Genomic DNA, 23,455 nt, shown 5'->3' on the forward strand with positions numbered 1-23,455 from the left:
TAATTTATATGTCACCACAAATAGTTTAATTCCTTTTTTTTAATGATTAGATGAGACACAATTCCATATTCAATATTTAATAGATAGATGGATTGGGGTGCCGGGGGGTGGGGGAGGGGAGTGTTTCCTGAATTCTAAATTATATTTACATGCTAATCATGTAACTATGGTCACCGTAGAAAAATGTGATTTGGTGCTACTTTTAGAAATATTATTTTATTGCTTAGTAACAGACGACATAAAGCTGATTGATTAATTGTACATTAGATTTTAGACTTTCATAAAAAAATCAGTTAGGAATTTAAATATTACATAGCCTTATTTTCACTTAATCTTGATGTTCTTAAATAGAGCTGTGTCCGTTTTCATGTTGATATGCAAAAGCAAGTACACTTACATGGTTTGAAAGTTCTTCAGTTATCTGCATGTCTGGCCTACTTTCAGCTAACTTGACTCTGAGTATTTTTACGAGCCATTTGATAGTGCCACCCTTTCAACATTTAGAAAAACAAGTTGAACAAATCACAAACCAATTCTGAAGAAACACTTAAGATATAATATAAAGTCTTTTGTTAAAATGACTGGATAGTTCTAACCGACCACTAAATTGTGACCCCATCCCCGCATTCGAATTCAGAAAAGTAGTTTAGATATGCTACGAAAGAGCAAAATACAAAACTGAAGTTCTGCTATCTTTAGATATGATCGAATTAAGCAGATAACAAATATAACGTACACAGTTTCCAAAATAAAAAATGCAGGATGCATACAAAGTGATACTTTACAGTACAGACAAAAAACTATAAGAAGAGACACGCATACTAGAGGCAAGTACTAGTTCTCCCCAGGAAAGAAGGCTTCGCGTGTATCCTTAGTCTAAACCGAGCATGCACAGAATGGATTGTCGCCCTTGGGAGACTGTTTAATGTATGTAATGTAAGAAACGCCTTTAAAGAACCTGTTAATCATAAAAGGAGTATATATTTCTATTGTCAGGGGTAAATGGACTGTTAATTATATTTTTCTACTAACTGACTAACGAAAATAGACACGAGCGCATTTTGTTTAATGAAGCCAATTATTTCTCTGTAGACTGATCACTATCAAATCAAATGTGCGCCTGCGCAGGTCTAGCCACAGGTAGTTCAGATATCAATAGTCCTAATCTTTCTTCTTTTCCTCATGCCCATTCTCAACAGCTTTATGTTTTGCGTTTCGGTATGTATAGAAGCATTATGTCAATCGGCGTTCCTATCGCTTGCAAGAAAGGAGACATTGAAAGAAACGAAAAGGGGTAAATTAAAGTGTAGCTTTCGTTTATAAAAGTTAAGACTATGATAGCGATATAATTCTTTGAAAATCGGATATTTTAGAAAATGTAGAATATTAAGTAAGAGGATTTAATTTGAAATAAAGAACGGTCTGATTCAGTGGACATGAGACATCAGACAATAGAATATTTTGAACGACTCAGATATGACCTGCAGTCTTTTTATGAACGTATAGATCTACGTCTAATTTGAATAAAAATTTTGATACCACAGGCTTTCATAAATTTACAAATTCTACAACTAAAATTACCTGAATGAAGACGGTAAAGAAGATCACGAAAAGAGTGGTCGTAACAAACATGTTTTTCATTGGAATTTCCTTTTCGTTTATCAGTGCTACAAGTGAGAAACAAACAGCTCCACGCAGTCCTCCGTAACTCTGAAACAATATATTATATAATCCATATAATAGACATGTTGGCTCTGAAACACTTGTTTCTTTTAAGACGTCTGGTTATATACCTAACTGTGAAAAAGCATAACAAAAATAGGTATGTAAACCTTTAATATTGTGTACATCATATTCACGTTTTGATTTTGATTTTACAGTTCATATTTTCCAGGACGAAAGTCAATAACGCCTGGGTATATACGCATCAGTTTATTTTCTTATCTGCAGAAATGTTTTAATTTGGTTACAGAAATGGTCGCTGTTTCAGTGTTTGTTTAATCCCATAGAGTATACATAGTATTTTATATATCTAGAGAAAAGAAAAGCTAAAAATAACTTGCAATCATAAACATTTCATCTGGTCGTATTTTCCGGATTCTGCCAGTAGAGAATTTGTTGATACATAATGATAGACTATACGTCACTGAAAAAAAAAAACATGCCATGTATTCCTTTTTCATTTTTTTTTTTTGGTGGGGGGGGGGGGGGGGGGGCATTGGTAAATAATAGATATAAAACCAAAACTGAATAATCTAATTTTATTCAGTTTACATGTATTATTATGAAGAAGCTAGATCTTGTTACAGATGCAAAACACTAGCCAACGAAAAATATCTACTTTGCTGCATTAGGTCGAATAAAAATAGATATGCATGCGGCAACAAGGTTAAAATGAGATTCAGTAAGTAAAGTTGCCCGTGTACCTTGTCAGTATATCTAACGGGCTAAAACAATCCAAAATGTCCATAATGAATGTTATTTCCAACTTTCTTTTATTAGATTTCAACGTTTTTCGAAATGAATTTTGTCGTACTATCTCACCTAGAAATCTGTAGAATATACACAGAAAAAGTGCCCACAATGTGAAGCCGGTTTTCCAGTTGTGTGTTTGGTCAATTGTGACAATACCAAGGAAGAGAAATATAATTATCTCACTAGCTGTACTACAAATAAACAAATGAGTGCATTAGAAATTGTAACTAACAAGTCAAAAATGTAGTAATTATACATTTTAGTCAATGAAAAGTTGCCATTCACTGATATCTGATGAAAGACCCTCAGGTATATGCGTAAATGTATAAAATAATTTAACTTCGGAAGATTCCTTCTGTAAGTTTTCCCTCAACCTATTATTTTTGAAGTACAAAATGTATGTTGCACATCAATGGTCATATCACTCAAACAAATTATATCACAAATTATGAAGACATTTGATTTATATGTATAAATTAATTATGAATAATAATAAATCCAGCTTAAGAAGCCAGAAATCTTGTCAGTACAAAAATCAAACTTACGCCATGACTTTGGCAAAGAACTTAATGGCCAGTCGAGATTTGTTGGTGATGTTGTGGAAAGCGTAGTGGACCTGTACAATACCGCAGGTTATAATGCTGACAATTCCAGAGAACTCAAACAGTTCGGACAATATGTACGAGAGATAGGCAAATCCAAATACAATCAGTGGCTCCACCACTGCAAATATATCATAGATACTTAGAAAAGTATTGTATCACATAAATAGTGGTTCTGCCTAGCAGTAGAAAAATTTACTCAACATCACATCGCTAACTTAACAAAACAGTAGATAAATAGCAGAACGTGTAAGTCAGATATATAAGTACAAGTTTACCTTTTACAGAATTTGTGTACTTAGTAATGAATGACGATATCAACCCACAAACGATACCAAATGCCAGTCCAAAGAATACAACAACAAAGAACTTTGCAATTCCTAGGAAAATCTGAAACAAGAAATAGATATAAAACAAAGATTGTCGGTGCTCAATTTGTTTGATCAAACCTGCCGTTTTGAAATATGTATGCAGCAGCTAACAGTAAACAGGCCCATTTTGAGTGCGTATGCAACGGCTTACAGTAAACATATCCATTTAAGTTCCTAAGCAACAGCTTATGGTAAACATGTCCATTTTGATCTCGTATGCAACGGCCTACGGTAAAAAGGCCAGTTTTGAGTTTGAAGGCAGAAGCTTACAGTAAACAGGCCCATTTTTAGTTCGTAGGCAACGTCTTACAGTAAACAGGTCCATTTTGAGTTCGTAGGCAGCAGCTTCCTATAAACAGGCGCATTTTGAGTTCGTATGTAACAGTATACAGTAAAAAGGCCCCATTTTAAATTCGTAGGCAACAGCTTGCAGTATATAGGCCCATTTTGAGTTCGTATGCAATAGCTTACAGTAAACAGATCCATTTTGAATTCGTATGCGACAGCTTACAGTAAACAGGCCCATTATGAGTGCGTATGCAACAGCTTACAGAAAAACGGTCCATTTTGAGTTCATAAGCAACAGCTTACAGCAAGCAGGCCAAGTTTGAGCTCCTAGGCAATGACTTACAGTAAACATGTCAATTTTGAGTTCGTATATGCAACAGCTTACAGCAAGCAGGCAAATTTTGAATTCCTAGGCAACCTGTCCATTTTGAGTTCGTTGGCAATAGCTTACAGAAAACAGGCTCATTTTGAGTTAGTATGCGACACTTTATAGTACAAAGGCACATTTTGAGTTCGTGGGCAACAGCTTACGGTTAAAACGTCAATTTTGAGTTCAAGACTCTTTATACTAATTTACCACATAAATCGTATTAAAGAAAAACTGGTAGCTTTAATTGAGAAAACATTTGCAAGAGAAAACATTAATTATCTGGCATGCAATGAAACTAGAGCATTCTTTTCTAATAGTAAATTTAAGAGATACAACCTATGGAGTTGTGATCAGGTTTGTGACGCTCTAAGGTTTCTACTAGATAACATATTTATCAAATTTGATAATAAAACTTACAGACAAGTAATAGGTATCCCGATGGGAACCAACTGCGCCCCACTCATTGCTGATTTATTCTTATACTGTTATGAAAGAGATTTCATGCTTAGTTTATCCACTGAGACACAATTTCAAATTATTGAAGCTTTTAATGGAACTTCAAGGTATCTTGATGATATTTTATACAGCTTAACAAGGCTAATACTTCAGATTTAGAAGCGTCATTTATTTTTAATTTAAATTTAACAATTGTGAATAATAATCTAGAAACGAAAATATATGATAAAAGGGACTATTTTATTTTGAAACTGTCAACTTTCCCCATCTTGATGGAGATGTCCCTCGAGCAACATCATACGGTGTCTATATTTCACAACTTATTCGTTTTGCAAGAGCTTGCTCAAAGATAGAGGATTTTAATGATAGAAATCTTCATATTACCAAGAACTTATTACAACAGGATTACCGTTATCGTAAGCTACGGAAAGCTTTCAGTAAATTTTACTACAGATCGTCCGAACTGTTAGAAAAATATAATACTAACCTAAAAACACTTTTAAAACTTGGACTTACACATCCGGAATACTATGTAGTTTATAAAATTCGGAAAACTTAACATAGTCCTTATTTTAATCAGATATTTGTAAAATGTGTTAAAAAGTTTATCAAAAGAGGATACGATGCGAAAATCGTGAAGCACAGAGCATGTTTAGTGATTGACCCCTCTGCAGTTAATTGCTACGCTTTCCTATTTGATGATGCGATGACTAATAAAATGTAAGACTCCATGATGCTTTTCTCCTAAATCCTACATAAAACGGACGGAGGGAGTGGAATTTCGTCTTGCAGCCCTTAAAAATTAGGCTTGTTGAGTACATTGGTGTAATTACACCTTAGATTTACCTTAATTTTATGTTTTACTTAATATGATCTGGTATTATTTCGCTAATGTTAGAGCCTTTCTCGGCGGAGATTTTATTTACATTGTGTTGTCTTACTTGTTGAATATAGGGTAAGTGCGAGGTTGACATGCCCTAAACGCGTTTAAGCCCCCAGTTTCCATTATATAGGTTACTAACCGTTCCAAGGCGGTGCCCCTTTGTCTTTTATTTCGTGTTGCGTATGTTGTCTTGTTTGTTGTTAGCGTTTTTTCTCTCCTTCTCCTCACTCCCCCAATCACCCCATCCTTTCCCCTTGCAATTGCGCTCCCTTGTTTTGACATACCCTCCCCTTTAACTATGAGTTAGTTTCCGCGCCCTCCCCCTCCCCCCCCCCCCCCCCCCTTTATTTTGGCTGCCGGAATCTTAAGGCGGTACACAAATGTTTTTTCCTGCTTATATGTGTGCGTTTGTGTGCTTGTGTGTCTAAAGCGGTGCCCTACAGGGTTGTTGTATCTTACTTGTCTGTTTATCTATGTTAGTTAGTTGGGTGTGGTTGTGTGTATTTATCTTTGGTACATGAATGTCTGCGCTATTGTGGTTTACGTTGTAGTGTAACTGTGATTAAGGAACGTAGCATTCCATTTGTATATTCATCCTTGTTCTACTTTCCCCTTCAACCTCCTCCCCCACCCCACTTTCTAACCCTTTCCCCCCCCCCCCCCCTGCCCTCTATCTATATTTTGCATAAAATTTTAAGGTACGTGGATTTTTGAAGCAACCCGTCTGTAATATTCTTCCGTTACAGCTTCTTTTTGTTGTGGGCCTACTTTGCAAATGCGTTGCTCTGAGGTTGTGTTTTAGTGCTCTGTGATCTACCCTTACCTATTACGTTCATGAGTTCATATGCGACAGCTTACAGCAAGCAGAACAATTGTGAGTTCATACACGACAGCTTACAGCAAGCAGAACAATTGTGAGTTCATACACGACAGCTTACAGTAAGCAGAACAATTGTGAGTTCATACACGACAGCTTATAGTAAGAAGGCCCATTTTGAGTTCGTATGCAACAGCTTACAATACAAATGTCCATTTTGAATTCGAATATGACAGCTTACAGTAAACAGGTCCATTTTGATTTCATATGCAACGGCTTACAGTAAACCGGTCCATTTTGAGTTCGTTTGCAGCGGCTTACAGTAAACAGGCCCATTTTGATTACGTATGCGGGCGCTTACAGTAAACAAGTTCATTTTGAGTGCGTATACGACAACTTACAGTAAAAAGGCCAATTTTGAATTCTAATAAGACAGCCTAGAGTATGCAGGTCCAGTTTGAGTGCGTATACAGGCCTTCCGGCGTTCCTACTTTTTCCTACTTTTTTAAATGCCTCCTACTTTTTCCTACTTTTTGATGAAAACCTCCTATTTTTCCTACTTTTATGCTTGACATAAAAAGGAAAAAAACAACAGCTTTAGTAGTAGTTATATTTGCAGATGATGTTTTGATTTGTTGCTGGCAGCCATTTAGTGCCTCCTGCAATACATTGCCTCATATCAAAGTACCTATAATCCTACCAAACCACACTGATTCAAGCATAGAAACTCCCAGTCAAGACATCTGGGGGTCATCATTTGGTTGCCAGTCTACAGGCCCGTGTCCAGGGCCGGGCAAAGGGGGCTGGGAAGTGACCTATACTTATCAAAGATGCACCCTAGTCCCTACTAATTTGGCAAAGGAATATTTTTTATCAAAATTTAGACCTGGAAACGCACCAGAGGTCACCATTTCATACCTGTATTTCAAAATTTTCCAGAGAGAGAGCCCCCTGATCCTACCCCCTCCCATCAAGAGGGGAGTAGCCCCTCCATTACCTCAAAATTTAGACCTAAAAATGCACCAGAGGCCAGCATTACTTGCTTGTATTTAAAACAATTCCAGGGGGAGAGTCCCCTGACCCCCTAAAATGAGGGAGTATAGCCACTAGTAAATGTACCAGAGGCCACCATTTCATAACTGTATTTCAAAATTTTCCAGGGGGAGAGCCCCCTGACCTCCTTCAAATGAAGGGAGTACAGCCACGTGTAAATGACCCCCCCCCCCGCCCCCAACATGGTAAAAGGCACCCCTCCAATACCTGCCCGCTCTCAGCGATCGCTATGCGCCTTGACGGATACGTCTTCGTTCTAGACTGGTACCTTCCAGTCAAACATTTCTGGGTCAGGGCCTGGTGTAGGTGTAGTATTAACAGCTGTTAAGGTAAGCATTGCAAATTTCATGTTAATAACCTCCTACTTTTCCTACTTTTTTGTCCTCAAACCTCCTGTTTTTTCTACTTTTTTGTCCTCAAACCTCCTGTTTTTTCCTACTTTTTTGTTAAGGGGCCTCCTACTTTTCTCCTACTTTTTTGCAAGGCCATGCTGGAAGGCCTGCGTATACAACAGCTTACAGTGAACAGGTCAATTTTGTTTTCTTATGCGACAGCTCACAGTAAACAGGTCAATTTTGAGTTCTAATGCGACTGCTTACAGTAAACAGGTCCATTTTGTTTTCTAATGCAACAGCTTACAGTAAACAGGTCCATTTTGAGTTCTTATGCGACAGAGTATAGTAAATGGTCAATTTTGAATTCTAATGCGACAGCGCACAGTAAACAGGTCCAATTTGAGCTCTAATGCATCAGCTTACAGTAAAGGGCAAATTTTGAATTCTAATGCGACAACTTAGAGTAAACAGGTCAATTTTGAGTTCTAATGCAACAGCTTACAGTAAACAAGTCCATTTTGAGTCCGTATGCAACAGCCTGCAGAAAAGGCCAATTTTGAGTTCGTATAGAAGAGCTTACAGCAAACAGGTCAATTCTGAGTGCGAATACAATAGGTTAGAGTAACCTGACCCTATTAATGTGCATAGCCAACAGCTTATAGTAAACTTTTTGCTTTCGTTAGTAATCGAACCTAGCTACGTTACATTGCTAAGTATAATATTTTAACACTGCGTAGAAAGATACTATACTTCCTTTACCTTTTTATACTGACAAAAAAATATTTCTGTTTTCAGTATCCCCAACAATGATAATATGATTGTCTTTCACACCACTAGCATCTCACATTTATTACATATTTATTTTTGAATGTACATGAATTTCATGTTATTATGGATAGTTATTTGTTAATAATGTTTTATTAAGGTGGTATCGCGTTTTGAATTTCCGGTGAATGATAAAAAAACAAAGATTATTCAGTTCTTTCCAAAAACCGTTATGTTATAATTCAACCAAATAGTTTCATTTGTCTACCAGAATGGAACAATTCTTATATCTTGATACTGAAGTTTGGTACCTTTATAACAGACAATAAACAAAAACTATAGAAATTCTTACGTTACTTCACTGAGCTCAACAAAGCAATTTCAAGCATAAATATTAATGTGGAATGTAAAGTAAGTTACACACTACAATGTCCTACCAAGATACTTACAAAAACAATGCATTTGCAGAATGGAGAGACAAAAATAACTTTGCAGCTCGTGAAAACTAATGACAAATTTTGACAGGTGTATGATAACTTATGACCTAATTAAAAAAATCTGTTATTTCTAACTTCCAGTTTGATTTTCTTAAAAATGGGTCTTCTATATTGTAGCTTACAACTCACAAATTAAAACAATAAAAGAATATATTGTTAACTTACTGTCGTTTTGTCTATCCTAATCACGTAAGAGTTCCTACTGTTTCAGTCATTTGTCACTAATTAGAGCAACTCACACACATCCCTTATTTTCACATACATATATTGAGGAATTATCTAATGAGCACATGTATAAGAAACACAATTTTAATACAGATTGTGTATTGCAATAATGCTGAACTATCTCAGCCGTGACGTGTCCTTAAACATTGTAGGTATTACAGGATTAAACAGACACACAATTACATATTCGAGAATACTGTAAAAACAGAACCACAATAAACAAGCTTGTGTTCGGCCTAAAATAACAGACAAGACCAGACATTGTTTCCTAGAGCGTTTGTTGACACTAAAAACGGCTATTCCTAGCTAGTCGTGCAGAAAGCAGTAGAGACTTATACACAGTTTCACAATGCTAGTACACGAGTTTATTTAATTGCAAATTTTGTTCGTTGCATTTATTTTTACCTTTACACGTAAAATTTAAATGAATATATATATATATATATTTGTGAGACATGAAAACAGAGATTTGAGTATATATATGCAAATGTTGAACCAGTACGAATGTGTAGTACAATTCGGGCTCGTATATAAAGCAGTATCGAAACTAATCTTATTGGGTTAGTGGACTTGCTGTGGCATGTGCATGTTCGTTTGTACTGCTAGGCGCTTTGCCGTAATTGGTCTGGTATATTGTGGTGGTGATTTAGTTCGTATTAATTAATTCTCTCTACTATATAATAATTTATAATGCGAACTTGTATCCTAGCGGATCTCACGTATGGGAAAGTCAACTGTTCTGAATATAATTATATCCCTTAACGCAAATTATCTATATATATTCAATGTATCCTCGAGATCCAGTTAACTTTCAGAGAGAGAAAATATAGCTTCTCTGGTCCCAATCAGTTATAAAGACTAAAAAGTCACTACTGATTTGTGAGACATGAAAACAGAGATTTGAGTATATATATGCAAATGTTGAACCAGTACGAATGTGTAGTACAATTCGGGCTCGTATATAAAGCAGTATCGAAACTAATCTTATTGGGTTAGTGGACTTGCTGTGGCATGTGCATGTTCGTTTGTACTGCTAGGCGCTTTGCCGTAATTGGTCTGGTATATTATGGTGGTGATTTAGTTCGTATTAATTAATTCTCTCTACTATATAATAATTTATAATGCGAACTTGTATCCTAGCGGATCTCTATTATGGGAAAGTCAACTGTTCTGAATATAATTATATCCTTTAACGCAAATTATCTATATATATTCAATGTATCCTCGAGATCCAGTTAACTTTCAGAGAGAGAAAATATAGCTTCTCTGGTCCCAATCAGTTATAAAGACTAAAAAGTCACTACTGATTTGTGAGACATGAAAACAGAGATTTGAGTATATATATGCAAATATTGAACCAGTACGAATGTGTAGTACCATTCGGGCTCGTATATAAAGCAGTATCGAAACTAACCATTCGGGCTCGTATATAAAGCAGTATCGAAACTAATCTTATTGGGTTAGTGGACTTGCTGTGGCATGTGCATGTTCGTTTGTACTGCTAGGCGCTTTGCCGTAATTGGTCTGGTATATTGTGGTGGTGATTTAATTCGTATTAATTAATTCTCTCTCTCTCTCTATATATATATAAAACAGAAAAAAATACTTTTTCAAATGGCGTATTACATCATCTTGCATATCACTTAAGAGACTTCTTAAAACTGTATAATATACACTTGCTTACCTGGTCAACTGTAATTGTAGGCATTGTGTTAAATATTTGCATAACATTGTACAAGACTACAGTTACTCCATCTGAAATAAAAAAGAGAATGATGAAGAGTGCGAAGTAGCAAGCATATTAATTTGTTACAAAATGCCTTGTGGCTGCTTGCACTGTTTATCTAGTACAATTACGTTGTAGCTTCCGAAAACAACTCAGTACATCTAGAAAATCTTAAAGTATGGCGAAAAATCTGAATTCAATATTATCTATTTTCATTTACTTTGTTAGTACATAAAAACGAAATATACACTGTATATAACATTCGTTATTGATGAAATAACTATATTGTCTATTTACCATCTCTGCCTCCTTTGTCTGTTTAATTAAATTTTTGTATGTTTCTCAAGTCTTTTCAGTTTTAAGACTGAAACAAACAGTCATTTTCTCCGTGAGTCTAACTCAAAACATAGCCATTGCACACATTTCTGCATCTTGTATTAAACCCCGACCTCGCGGAACAGGCCGTTTGGTCTTTATTTCTTGTAAGACATTGAGTAAAGTTAATACTCAATACAAATATATGTTAGCTTCTGAAATATCACAATAACATTCGTGCATATATAAAATGTATTCAAAAATTTGCTGGGCATTTGATAGTTTGTCCAGACGACATTGACTGTGCTTGCTGAGCATTGGATAGTTTGTTCAGACGACATTGACTGTGCTTGCTGAGCATTGGACAGTTTGTCCAGACGACACTGACTGTGCTTGCTGAGCATTGGACAGTTTGTTCAGACGACACTGACTGTGCTTGCTGAGCATTGGACAGTTTGTCCAGACGACATTGACTGTGCTTGCTGAGCATTGGATAGTTTGTTCAGACGACATTGACTGTGCTTGCTGAGCATTGGATAGTTTGTCCAGGCGACATTGACTGTGCTTGCTGAGCATTGGATAGTTTGTCCAGACGACACTGACTTTGCTTGCTGAGCATTGGATAGTTTGTCCAGACGACACTGACTGTGCTTGCTGAGCATTGGATAGTTTGTCCAGACGACATTGACTGTGCTATGCTCATAGTTTGTCCAGACGACATTGACTGTGCTTGCTGAGCATTGGATAGTTTGTCCAGACGACATTGACTGTGCTTGCTGAGCATTGGATAGTTTGTCCAGACGACATTGACTGTGCTTGCTGAGCATTGGATAGTTTGTTCAGACAAAATTGACTGTGCTTCGAAGCATACTGTAAGAAATATTACACTTGAATGTTACTACTAACCGTTCAGTAAAGATTCCCCGAATACAAGGAAGTACAACATATTGTTCACACCAACTTCTTGGAAAACTGCCAGCACCTGAAATCCTTTTTAACATTAATGAAACATCTTTCCATGGTCTAGACAAGAGCTGAAAGCTTAATGATATAACTGAGTGATGGTCAGTGTCTTCAGAGAGCTGAAATTCTCTGATTGATTTAAACAAGAAAGTGCAGCACACCGTGATCACGTGTCTGAAGAGAGTGTTATCTGAGGCATTCATTGATTAGTAAGACTAAAAATTCAGTTCATTATCTTAGCATGCAGTGATCACGTGAAGTCTAATAATTGTTAGAATACTTTTCTGATACGGTAATGTATCATTAAAGAATTCTGTGATTGTGGTACCCGTTAACAAAACTGACATTTAGAATATTATCAAGTTACATAATTATGTATATTGATATTAAGTGACAGAGATTACAACTGATTCTTCTAGAGATTTTTATATTAAAAATTGTTTAACAAAGAAACATATATTTGCTTCGTTTCATGACACTGGTAGCATTGTTAAAGACTGGAGTTCGATCCCCGGACAGGGCGTATATTCGCCGTGACGATTTGATAAAAGACATTGTGTCTGAAATCATTCGTCCTCAACCTCTGATAATTCATGTAGGGAAGTTGGCAGTTACTTGCGGAGAACAGGTTTATACTGGTACAGAATCCAGGAACTCTGGTTTGGTTAACTGTCCGCCGTTACATGACTGAAATACTGTTGAAAAACAGCGTTAAACCCAAAACAAACAAAACTGTTTTGGGAAAAATAGCCTGTTATTAAATATCTTTGGACTGTTTCTGAACAACATCTGTCAGCGTACCGCTACTGGGTCGACTGCAACTATTAAGGCACTGAATACAAGCATCTGTACAAGTGAGGTATGTACGTCTTCCATCGCGCCAGCTTGATAAAGCCCATACATGGTCAACCCTACACAATATATAAACATAATATTACTTTGTACAACTTGATTTATTTTAACATAAGTTTAAAGGCCTATTGAAATATTCTTGAAGTCGCTTAAAATGTTAAACATGAGATAGATTTGTCTCAGTTGTACATTGATTACATTAAGAATTCCGATTTTCAAGGTTTAGAAATGAATGACGATAATTGTGCTGTGCACTATAGAACGTCACACACTCTTGTGTTGCTCTCTATAATATCTCAAAACGTGGACACAATCCAGTGCATTCAATGGGAATTGCATTACTCTCACGAATCTAAGTGTGTTTATATTTTGCTTAGTTGAATTACATGCTTCCATTCTACAAGTAGGGAAAAATGACCACGCCCTCCATCGGCTATGTTTTTGATGGAACAAAATAAGTTGAAAATCTTGGTAGAGGGCCACCCGAGGATAATCAATTTTGTGTGAAATTGTTTTAAAAGTGGACCATCAGTTTTTAGTTCGACTATTCAAAGAATAGGTAGAGCTTTTGGACTCGCCCGTGCGTCGGCGTCGGCGTCCGCGTCCGCGTCCCGAATTGGTTAAGTTAGTGTATGTAAGCTGGTACCTCAGTAGCCACTTGTGGGAATGGGTTGACACTTTACACACTTATTTACTGTGATATACTGACTTATACTGCACAGATTCCATAACACTACTTTGCATTTTTTCAAAATTATGCCCCTTTTTAAACTTAGCAGTTTTTGGTTAAGTTTTTGTATGTAAGCTGGTATCTCAGTGTCCACTAATGGAAATGGATTTAAACTTAACATACTTGTTCACTGTCATGATATGACATGCAGAGCATAGTTGCAATAACTCTACTTTGCATTTACAAAATTATGCCCCTTTTTGACTTAGCAGTTTTTGGTTAAGGTTTTGTATGTAAGTTGGTATCTCAGTACCCACTAATGGGAATGGATTGAAACTTCACGCACTTGTCCATTGTCATTGTCATGAGCTGATAAGCACTGTGCAGGTTCCATAACCCTGTTTCGCATTTTTACAAAATTATGCCCCTTTTTCGACTTTTGTATTCATTCAATTGACAAGGCTGTTGAATAGTCGAGCGCTGCTGTCCTCCGACAGCTCTTGTTTTACAACAAGACTTTAAATTTTCGGAAACAACCTTTCCAGAAAAGTATATCAGATAGGTAGACATCTTCAAATTATTGTCTTGCGGCTTTCTTTTATTTCTTAAAGTGCGTATTCAAGTGTAAATACATAAAAATCGTTAGTTTCACAATAATTCACCCTGACAACTATTTACGATTTTAGCTTCCTGTCGTCCTAAATACATCAGTTTTATTACTTACCTATTAGAAAACAATTTAGGATCGTTCCCTGAAAAACATAATTACACAGTTACTTTCGTTTCGATGATATATCTATACAATTTTGATATGGATTCTAAGAAACACAAACAATTTTAATAGATCTATATGTCCTGTAAATTTGGATAAAAAATTATTGGAATTGATTCGAGAATGATGTACAACGACACGAATATTATTTTCAATTCAAGCTGTTGATTTATTTGTTCGTACATATCATTTGACAGATTTTCTAAACTGTATCTTAAATGCACTGATTCAGAAAACAATACGCATATTTACTAACCAACACAGCAAAGAGCAAAACTCCACCTATGTTTTCAGCAAATGTACGATCGTGCAAGCTGAATGCTGACTCCAAAATTATTCTGAAACATAATTAAACATTGTCTTAATGAACGTATGTGTGCATATGTGACAACTTCAAGCATTAAACAGTTATTTCAGAACCCGCTTTGCAAATGCAAAACGCAAACTATAATATGAAGCTGGCAGAAGCAGTAGCAAAAACGTGAAACTGGCAGTAGCAGTAACAAAAACATATTATTTGGCAGCAGCAGTAACAGTAGCAAAATCTTGAAATTTGCAGCTAACATTTTTGCTACTGCTGCTCCAGGTACTGCCAATTTCATGTTTTTGCTTCTGTTTCTGCTGCTACTACTACTGCCAGTTTCACATTTTCTAATTTTGCTACTACTACTGCTACTGCCATTTTCAAGTTTTTGCTACTACTACTGCTACTGCCATTTTCAAGTTTTTGCTACTACTACTGCTACTGCCATTTTCAAGTTTTTGCTAGTGCTACTGCTGCTGACAATTTCACGTTTTTGCTACTGCTGCTACTACTTCTGCCAATTTCAAGTTTTTGTTACTGCTATTACCGCTACTGTTACTGCTACTGCTCACTGCTACTGCTACTGCTAATTTCACGTTTTTGCTACTGCTACTGTCAGTTTCACTTTTTTGCCACTGCTACTGCTGCTATTGCTAAAGCCGGTTTCAAATTAATGCTACTGCTACTGTGCTTCTGCTACTGCCAATTTCACATTTTCTATTTTTGCTACTGCTACTGTTCACTGTTACTGCTAACTTCCTATACATAAAATAGCGAAGTATTCTGAAGTTTGCAATTCAAATTACAAAGCGCAAGAGCGACTGAATTATTCTAAGCCTTAAATCATAATCATACCAGATTTATATAGAATCATTTTCAATGCCTTGTCAATAGCAAGCTGTTACTGAGACACTCAATATTTTTATATATCAAAGTTATCTCCAATAATCAAAGTACTGAATGTACAGAAAGGCTGGCTACCATAAAACAAACAAGAGCGCCGCCAAGCGGGGCAATATACGCCCGAAGGGTTACATCAGAGGATGGGAGCAACATTTAAAGAACTTTACTGTTGAAGCCCAAAAGACAGGAACAACAAAAAAGAAGAAATTCCAAAAAAAATCTAATTCCACAAAATAATTCTTACCAGGTAAAGTTATGTCAAAATACATCTAAAAATTGGATGTATCATCCATGTTGTACCAGAGAAAAGTGGTCTCGGTTTTTCCCTACGACCAATAATAAAAAAGTTTCAAAATAAGCTATTTAGAGTAACAAAAAAGGGAAGTAATACAAAAAAATATTGTAAGAGAACACAAAAGGGATCTGCCAAATAAAAACAAGAGCACTGCAATGCAGAGCAATATACACAAAGCAAAGTCATATATGACCTTTGACCCCTAAGTGTGACCTTGACCTTGAAGCAAGTCATCCAAAACATGCGCTCTACACGTCGCTTTAGTGTGGTGAATATTTGTGCCAAGTTTCTTTGAAATCCTTCAAGCAGTTCAAGAGTTACAGAGCAGACACAGCAAAGTCATATATGACCTTTCACACCTAAGTGTGACCTTGACCTTGAAGCTAGTCTTCCAAAACAAGAGCTCTGCACGTCGTCTCAGTGTGGTGAACATTTGTGCCAAGTTTCTTTGAAATCCTTTAAGCAGTTCAAGAGTTACAGAGCGGACACGAAACACACTCATATGACCTTTGACCCCTAAGTGTAACCTTGACCTTGAAGCTAGCCATCCGAAAGAAGCGCTCTGCACGTCGTCTCCGTGTGGTGAAAATTTGTGTCGAGTTTCTTAGAAATCCTTCAAGGGGTTCAAGAGTTACAGAGCGGACACGAAATTGCTAACGGACGGACAGACGGATACCGGGGGTATAACATAATACGTCCCTTCGGGCGTATAAAAATGAAAACTGTGTTGGAAAGGTATTTGCAAAATCTGAAATATTATGGGTTTTCCGTATCAAACTAAGGCGAGCGTAGGGTAATATTGAGAGGAATCATCTAAATTAACTTGAGAAAGGTAGTGTAAAAATATTACAGACTATAGATGGTGAAACATCACAGAGAGTTTGCTTCAATCGGGATAACACAATTAGTGAGACAAACATTGGAATCTAAAGAAAAAAAGATTAAAATCCAACAGGAAAAGTCAGGTGCCGAGAACGCAGCCCCATCAAACCGCAACCCCATAGCGGTGTATGTATGGATGTGTACACATAAACATATCTACAAAATATAGACGAAATGGACAACGAGGACAAAATGTACAACGAAAGGAATACATTCAGGCACCGTCTTGCATCTGTCAGAAGCAAACACACCACTGGTGAATTTCAACCGTTTATAAGTTGTAACTAACCATTTCCTTGGACCCCACCATGATTCCAAAGTCAACATTTAAAAGCCAAGTTAGATCTTTGATAGATAAGTAATTTTTTGTAGAAAAAGAGCATATTTATATTGGTAACAAACACAAGATCTAAATTTCGATATGCCATCCCCAGAATTATGAATAAACATTAATCAGGTTGAAAGAATTACAATTTTTGTTATCAAATTCTAATAAATTATGGTGAATTGAATGCCAAAGTTATAAATATATACATATACTTAGCACAGTAATTGCATATAGCCTAAAACAGAAAACGGAAAAAGCCTAAATAATGTAAGGAAATTTAACAATAGTTTTAGGCCTGGGGAAAACTCCAGTACTTTTTGAAACAAAGTAACTTCGAAATCTCTTGACGCTCGTACTTATCACGTGTTCATCTTTATTTGACCGTTTATTAATGAAAGAACATTCTATTCTGAATTTAGAGGTATGAAGTGACATCAATTGAATGTATGTTAGTGTTTTAATGTATCTTGTTGTTTTGCAATATTTTAGTGCGTTAGCTACTTAAAATAGACTGTCCCACAGTCTAAAAATAAACTTGTTTGCACGCATAATATAGCAGTCTTTACAAAAGTGAATGAGCAAGCAGAGTGACGTCACGCCAGCCTTATAAAGAAACCCGTAGTAAGTTTGAATGTGTAATTAGCAACGCCTTTATAAAGATCTGGTTTTGCTTTCAAATATTTTTCCTTCAAAAGGAAACATTATTATAATATGGATGAAAAATAGATTTATTGCAACAGGTAAGTTCAACAATCTTTAAACGAATTCACGGTAAAATTGATATACAGGAAGGAACTATTTGAATTGCGCATGGATAATCTTGTGTTGTCAGTCTCAGCAGTCTTTGTGACTTTCTGTTTGTGGTGATAATAGTCTGGCGAACAAGTTGCCCAGCCTAAATCAAAGCGTTCAAAGCGCTGATGGTGGCTGCTAATCAATGTTTAAAATATTACAAAGAAAGCGACAATGAGGAATTGTTAATATAAACCATAAGAACCTTTTTGCATTTTTTTAATATTCGGCTTTGGTTTCAAAATTAATCCTTTTCACTGCCAGTCATTGTTTACATACACACTGATTCAGTCTTTAACGAATAGTTTTGATCCTTTTTGATTATTTGTGACGAAAACTACAACATAAATTACATCGAAGATGTTTTACTATGAATAAATAATACAAGCTTTTCTCCAAATCATTCAGCTCTTAAGATTTCTTTTTAAAGCTTTTGGGTATTGTCTGTCGTGAATTATTATACACACTGATTTAGTCCGTATCAGATAGCTGTGGTTTTCATGAGACTTTTGTGAAAGAAAACAGCCAGTGTGTTTTAGAGGTGCATTAATTATCACTCCATCTGTTATACTCAAAAGTTCGCTAGACATAACAGCAGGCTTCGCAAAAATGCTGGACATGAAGTAAGACAAACTTACAACTTTAGTCAGACCTAGAAAAACGTCGAAAAATATGTAACTGGCGAAACGAAACCGTTTTAATTTTTATACATACATTTGTATCAATGCAGATATATTGAGACATCTGCGCAGTCTGGTCAGAATCCATGCTGTTAGCTTTCAAAGCCTATTGCAACTAGAGAAACCGTTAGCGAACAGCAAGGATCCTGACCAGAGTGTTTGATCTGGGTCCATGCTGGTCACAAATGCACTATGTTGTTTTTCTCATGGTGCGACTCGAATGAATTTAGCTGAAGTGAGTAGAATCTGTCTTGAAACAATTCAATTTTTAAGTTGGTCAAATCTGTTATCCGACGACTTGCTACAGTCTGATAGATTGCCGTTTCAAAAAGGCGAGTATTATTATCATCGCTGCGCCCGCTTTCACGGGCTTACAAGCTGATGAAATCGTGCTACAGTAGCACCACTTAGTCAAAGCGAGCTCGCAACATTTGTCAGCTTGGGCGGCCTATGGGTTTCCACGTTGATATTCGTGTTTTGTCAGACGAAATTGTACCGAATACATGTGTATCTATGTATACATATAGTACCTTATATTGTACATTTGCTGAAGGAAGATTATCCGTGAGGGAATATTATTTAGAAAACATACATGTCTTTGATTCTCACGGCAGATCACATTGCAAACAATATCGAATGAATTTCAACTGAATGTTCTTTTATTTTTGTTCACTCTCGTATAGCATGTTTTAGTATATTTAGTTCTTGATATAACGGTGAACTGTGCGCTTATTAGTGTTAATTGGCAGTATCATCGCCTGAGGAAATCCATATCACTGCTGATTATCGATTTTCTATAAATAGCCTAATTAACTTGTGGTCATACTTTTGTGTGCTTGAAACGAAAACGAGACAATGCAGTCGAAAATTCAGTAACATTCTTAGATCACTAATGTTGCATTAATATAATATCTTACTATTTGTTATCTATGACGAACATTTAAGTTTGTTCTGACATATTTGAAAAGTGTTACAACTTGCTGGAACAGCTATCAGAGGTACAAACTGGTATTGCCTATGGACCGGAAATGTTTGGAAACTTTTCCGTTGAAATTCCGTTTCTATTTTTAGCCGCGAATTATTGCTAGCAGAAGTCAATGTTCTTTATCAAATAAAGCCTTAAATTTTGGGAGTTATACATGTGACACTGCGGTTAGGAAACATTTTTAAATTGTCAGTCTGGATTCCCAGGCTAGGTTTCTATATACATGTATCTAAGCTACCTTTTCTACGTTATAAGCTACGTGACCTCTGAGGCAGGACTATGCAATAACTAATCAGTTCAGGTGACATGAGGTCATCGTTTATTCACGTGACCATAAATTTGCATATTTGAATTCATACATTTTGTTGTTTTAATTAAAACGTTGACTTCAGTTTGTATTGATTTTAGTCGCCGAATTACATTAAAAATGGTATTAAGGCATATATTGTAGCTTTGCATATTCTGCACGTTGTGTAGATAATTCTTTACCTGGAAAGCCAGGAACTATTTTTGGTTGTGTTGTTAAGCCCTCTACAGACGGTAGGTTTTTGTTGTACAACACTAATTATCTCAAAGATGTACAATTTTGAAATTGTACGTTTTTTACATACAGACAGTATTCCATTCTTATATAAATCACAGAGATTTACCTATATAACATATAGTGCATCAGGTACTGAAAAGAATGTAACCATTGATAATAAAATGATATTCACTTTTTTATGTCCCATGAATTTGATTACGCATGACACAAATAAGCCAACCCATGAGAAAACCGACATAGTGGCTTTGCGACCAGCATGGATGCAAACCAACCTGTGCATCGGCGCAGTCTGGTCAGGATCAATGGTGTTTGATTTCAATGTCTATTGCAATTAGAGAAACCGTTAGCAAACAGCATGGACCAGACTGCGCGGATGCTGGTCGAAAACGCACTATGTTGGTTTTCTCATGGCGCAGCTCAAATCATTTAACTTTTTAGTGTCATCCTTTTTCCATTGTGCATTAGAAGCCATTTTATCTTCAGATTTGTGTTTATTTTTGGGACAATTGTTTCTGGAATTTCATTCACTTGCCTCTTATCAACTAATTATTTACCAGTTTGTTGCTTGTCAACGTGGGTGGTACGTAAGGCAAAACTTACGAAATAGAACATGTCCTAATCTGTAAGTCAAGACTTAAGATTTACGAAATCAAGGAATAGCATCGTACACACGATAATATTTGGCTGTACATCTTAAATTTAATTAGAAAGATTAGAAAGATCCCTGAAAGAACGCACAGAAGAACATCTTAGAGATGTCCGTCAACAAGCAGATAAACCAATTATGAGGCATTTCGAGGGTCATACAGCAGAAGATGTAAAGGTTGCAGTACTTCAAAAGGTGTTTAACGAAGGACGCATTTACAGACAGATGGTAGAAGAGGAATGGATAAAGAGGCTAGGCACGAAGACACCCCAGGGATGTAACGTAAAACTTAATATTTAAAATGCATTCAGTAAAGTCGTTAATAGTCATCAGTAGTGACCCTTGGATTCTTTAACTTAACTTGTGTAATTCTAAAAACTATGGAGGGTCCTTTCACTTAAATGACAATGCATGCATTTCTAGAGTTTTCAAACTGACTGCGTATAGACATCCTGTATATTTTAACTTTTAGGGGTTTAAAATGAATTGGACAGTTATCTTGCTGTTTTTATTTATTATATATATATATATATATATTTTTATTATTATTATTTATTTATTTATTATTATTATTATTTTGTATATCTTGCTGCATATAGTATTGTGTTTTGCTCTCTGGTTATGTATGATGTTGACACCTTGCCCTTTTTGCGGGAAACGACGTCACGTCTTACACAGGATATGACGTGACGTTGTCTTAGTGACAGGACGTCAACATTATTCATTTCCTGTGATATAAATGTTACATGGATATTACTTAGTCAGAAAAATATTTCCATATTCTTGAAAAAGGACAAGTGTCCGAAAATTCGAAATAAAGAGTAAAATTTCAACACAGATTTGTACTATACTTCCCTTCGGAAGATTTACAGACATATTGTTAAATTTAATTGGTGTTGTACAACAAAAACCTACCGTCTGTAGAGGGCTCTAAGGATGGTCTTAAGAACTGACAAGATTTCTCAAACTGAGTATTCTTTTTGACACTGGTGGCAGCAGCCACCAATAAAAAACAGATTATAAATATACAAGGGTGATGAGTCATTAGGTTATTATTTCAAATAAGTGTTACTCACGGTGGCAAAAGGTATAAGAAGAACTCGTGTGGAGCGTACAGTTTAACATCCTTTGAAACACCAGAGAAGCTGAAATAAGAAAAAAAATGTTGTATTAATATTCATCATCACCAGAAGAATTAACCATGTTTCTAAACAATACTTTTTCGTTGTGTTTATAGTTAATGATTTGTAAATGTTTTTAAGTTGTTAAAAGAATAAATACTTTTTTCAAAACATTACAAAATTTAGTTAGACAAGCGAGCTATGATGGCTTTGAGTCGGTCATCTGACCTTAACCTTGAATATATCTTTGCCGTAAACTGCAGCAACGCGGGATCATTTGGACAGACTTTACTGAAATCAATGCAAGGATGTTTTTGTTCAAATATGTGAAGACTCTTCAAGTTTTAGAGTACTGAGAGTAAAATGTTGACGATGGATGATGAACACCAATGCTGATAAAAAATATGGTAACTTGTAGATGGTGAAATTTTATTATCACAATGTTCATCAAGTTGACAATGGTTATTCATAACAGTCGACATCATCATCATCATCAATGCATCATTATCGTCAGTTTTATCTTATCTATCGTAATCACTACAGTCATTATCATCATCATCATCAAAATAAACATAATCATTTTATCCTAACAGAAAAATTGCATGTATATGAATTATTTAAGATAATATTTTCCGCACTTTGTCTGTAATACTGATGTTTAAACTGATACCAATGCAAGGATGCTGATGACGATGACCACGATGGTAAAAACGGTGACGATGATGATGACGTTGACAATAACGATGACGATAGTGACGTTGGTAATGACGATGATGATGATACGACACGAAGGTGAAGATGGTAACAGCGCTGACGATTATACGATGATAACATCGATGACGATGCTGACGGCGGTAAAAACGACGACTATGATGAAGGACGATTATGACACTGGTAATAACAATGCCAGTGGCAGCGGTAATAACAATGACATTGGTAATAACGATGGCGGTGACAGTTGTTAATTACGAGGACGATGGTGACTGTTTTAACAACGAAGACGGTGATGACAGTGGTAATTACGAGGACGATGGGGACGGTTTTAACAACGATAACGATGATGACGGTGATAATTACTAGGACGATGGGGACGGTTTTAACAAAGATGACAATGATAATTACGAGGATGATGGGGACGATGGTAATAACGATGATAATGATGACAACGGTCTTAATGATGATGACGGTAACTTGAGGAGAACATGTTTTAATGGCGAACAGTAACTTGCGGAGAACACTTTTTATAAAGTTGCACAGTAACTTGCGGAGAACAAATTATAACGGCGGACAGTTACTAGCGAAAACCATGTTAAGATGGTCACTTTGTAGCAGAGAACATATTGTTGAACAACATCAGTACCCTGATAAATAAACTAAAAGACAACTTACTGTAAGATAGTCCCGAATATAACACCAAGAACGATCAGCACACTTAAATGTAAAAGATACATGTCATACGCATATTTATCAAAATGTATCATTATATGAATAAGGTTCCAAAAATTAGATAATAGATAAGTTATCATATATGTATAGTGAA

The 23,455-nt window shown here is 36.0% G+C and overlaps 1 protein-coding gene across 1 annotated transcript in view; it reads right to left on the reverse strand.

Annotated features, from left to right (window-relative positions):
• Positions 1 to 23,455, reverse strand: part of LOC123554821 (sodium/hydrogen exchanger 1-like) — a 68,050-nt gene that overhangs the window by 26,536 nt on the left and 18,059 nt on the right. Inside the window, exons 3-15 of the mRNA XM_045345171.2 lie at positions 23,305 to 23,346; positions 21,871 to 21,939; positions 14,692 to 14,773; positions 14,388 to 14,415; positions 12,943 to 13,052; positions 12,085 to 12,160; positions 10,822 to 10,892; positions 3,356 to 3,467; positions 3,021 to 3,198; positions 2,545 to 2,666; positions 2,064 to 2,146; positions 1,582 to 1,710; positions 398 to 490 (exon numbers count right to left, since the gene is read on the reverse strand). Coding sequence (XP_045201106.1) covers positions 398 to 490; positions 1,582 to 1,710; positions 2,064 to 2,146; positions 2,545 to 2,666; positions 3,021 to 3,198; positions 3,356 to 3,467; positions 10,822 to 10,892; positions 12,085 to 12,160; positions 12,943 to 13,052; positions 14,388 to 14,415; positions 14,692 to 14,773; positions 21,871 to 21,939; positions 23,305 to 23,346 — 1,195 coding nt within the window. The remainder of the gene's footprint in view (positions 1 to 397; positions 491 to 1,581; positions 1,711 to 2,063; positions 2,147 to 2,544; positions 2,667 to 3,020; positions 3,199 to 3,355; positions 3,468 to 10,821; positions 10,893 to 12,084; positions 12,161 to 12,942; positions 13,053 to 14,387; positions 14,416 to 14,691; positions 14,774 to 21,870; positions 21,940 to 23,304; positions 23,347 to 23,455) is intronic.

The sequence above is a fragment of the Mercenaria mercenaria genome, chromosome 7, assembly GCF_021730395.1.
Source record: "Mercenaria mercenaria strain notata chromosome 7, MADL_Memer_1, whole genome shotgun sequence".
Lineage (NCBI taxonomy): Eukaryota > Metazoa > Mollusca > Bivalvia > Venerida > Veneridae > Mercenaria > Mercenaria mercenaria.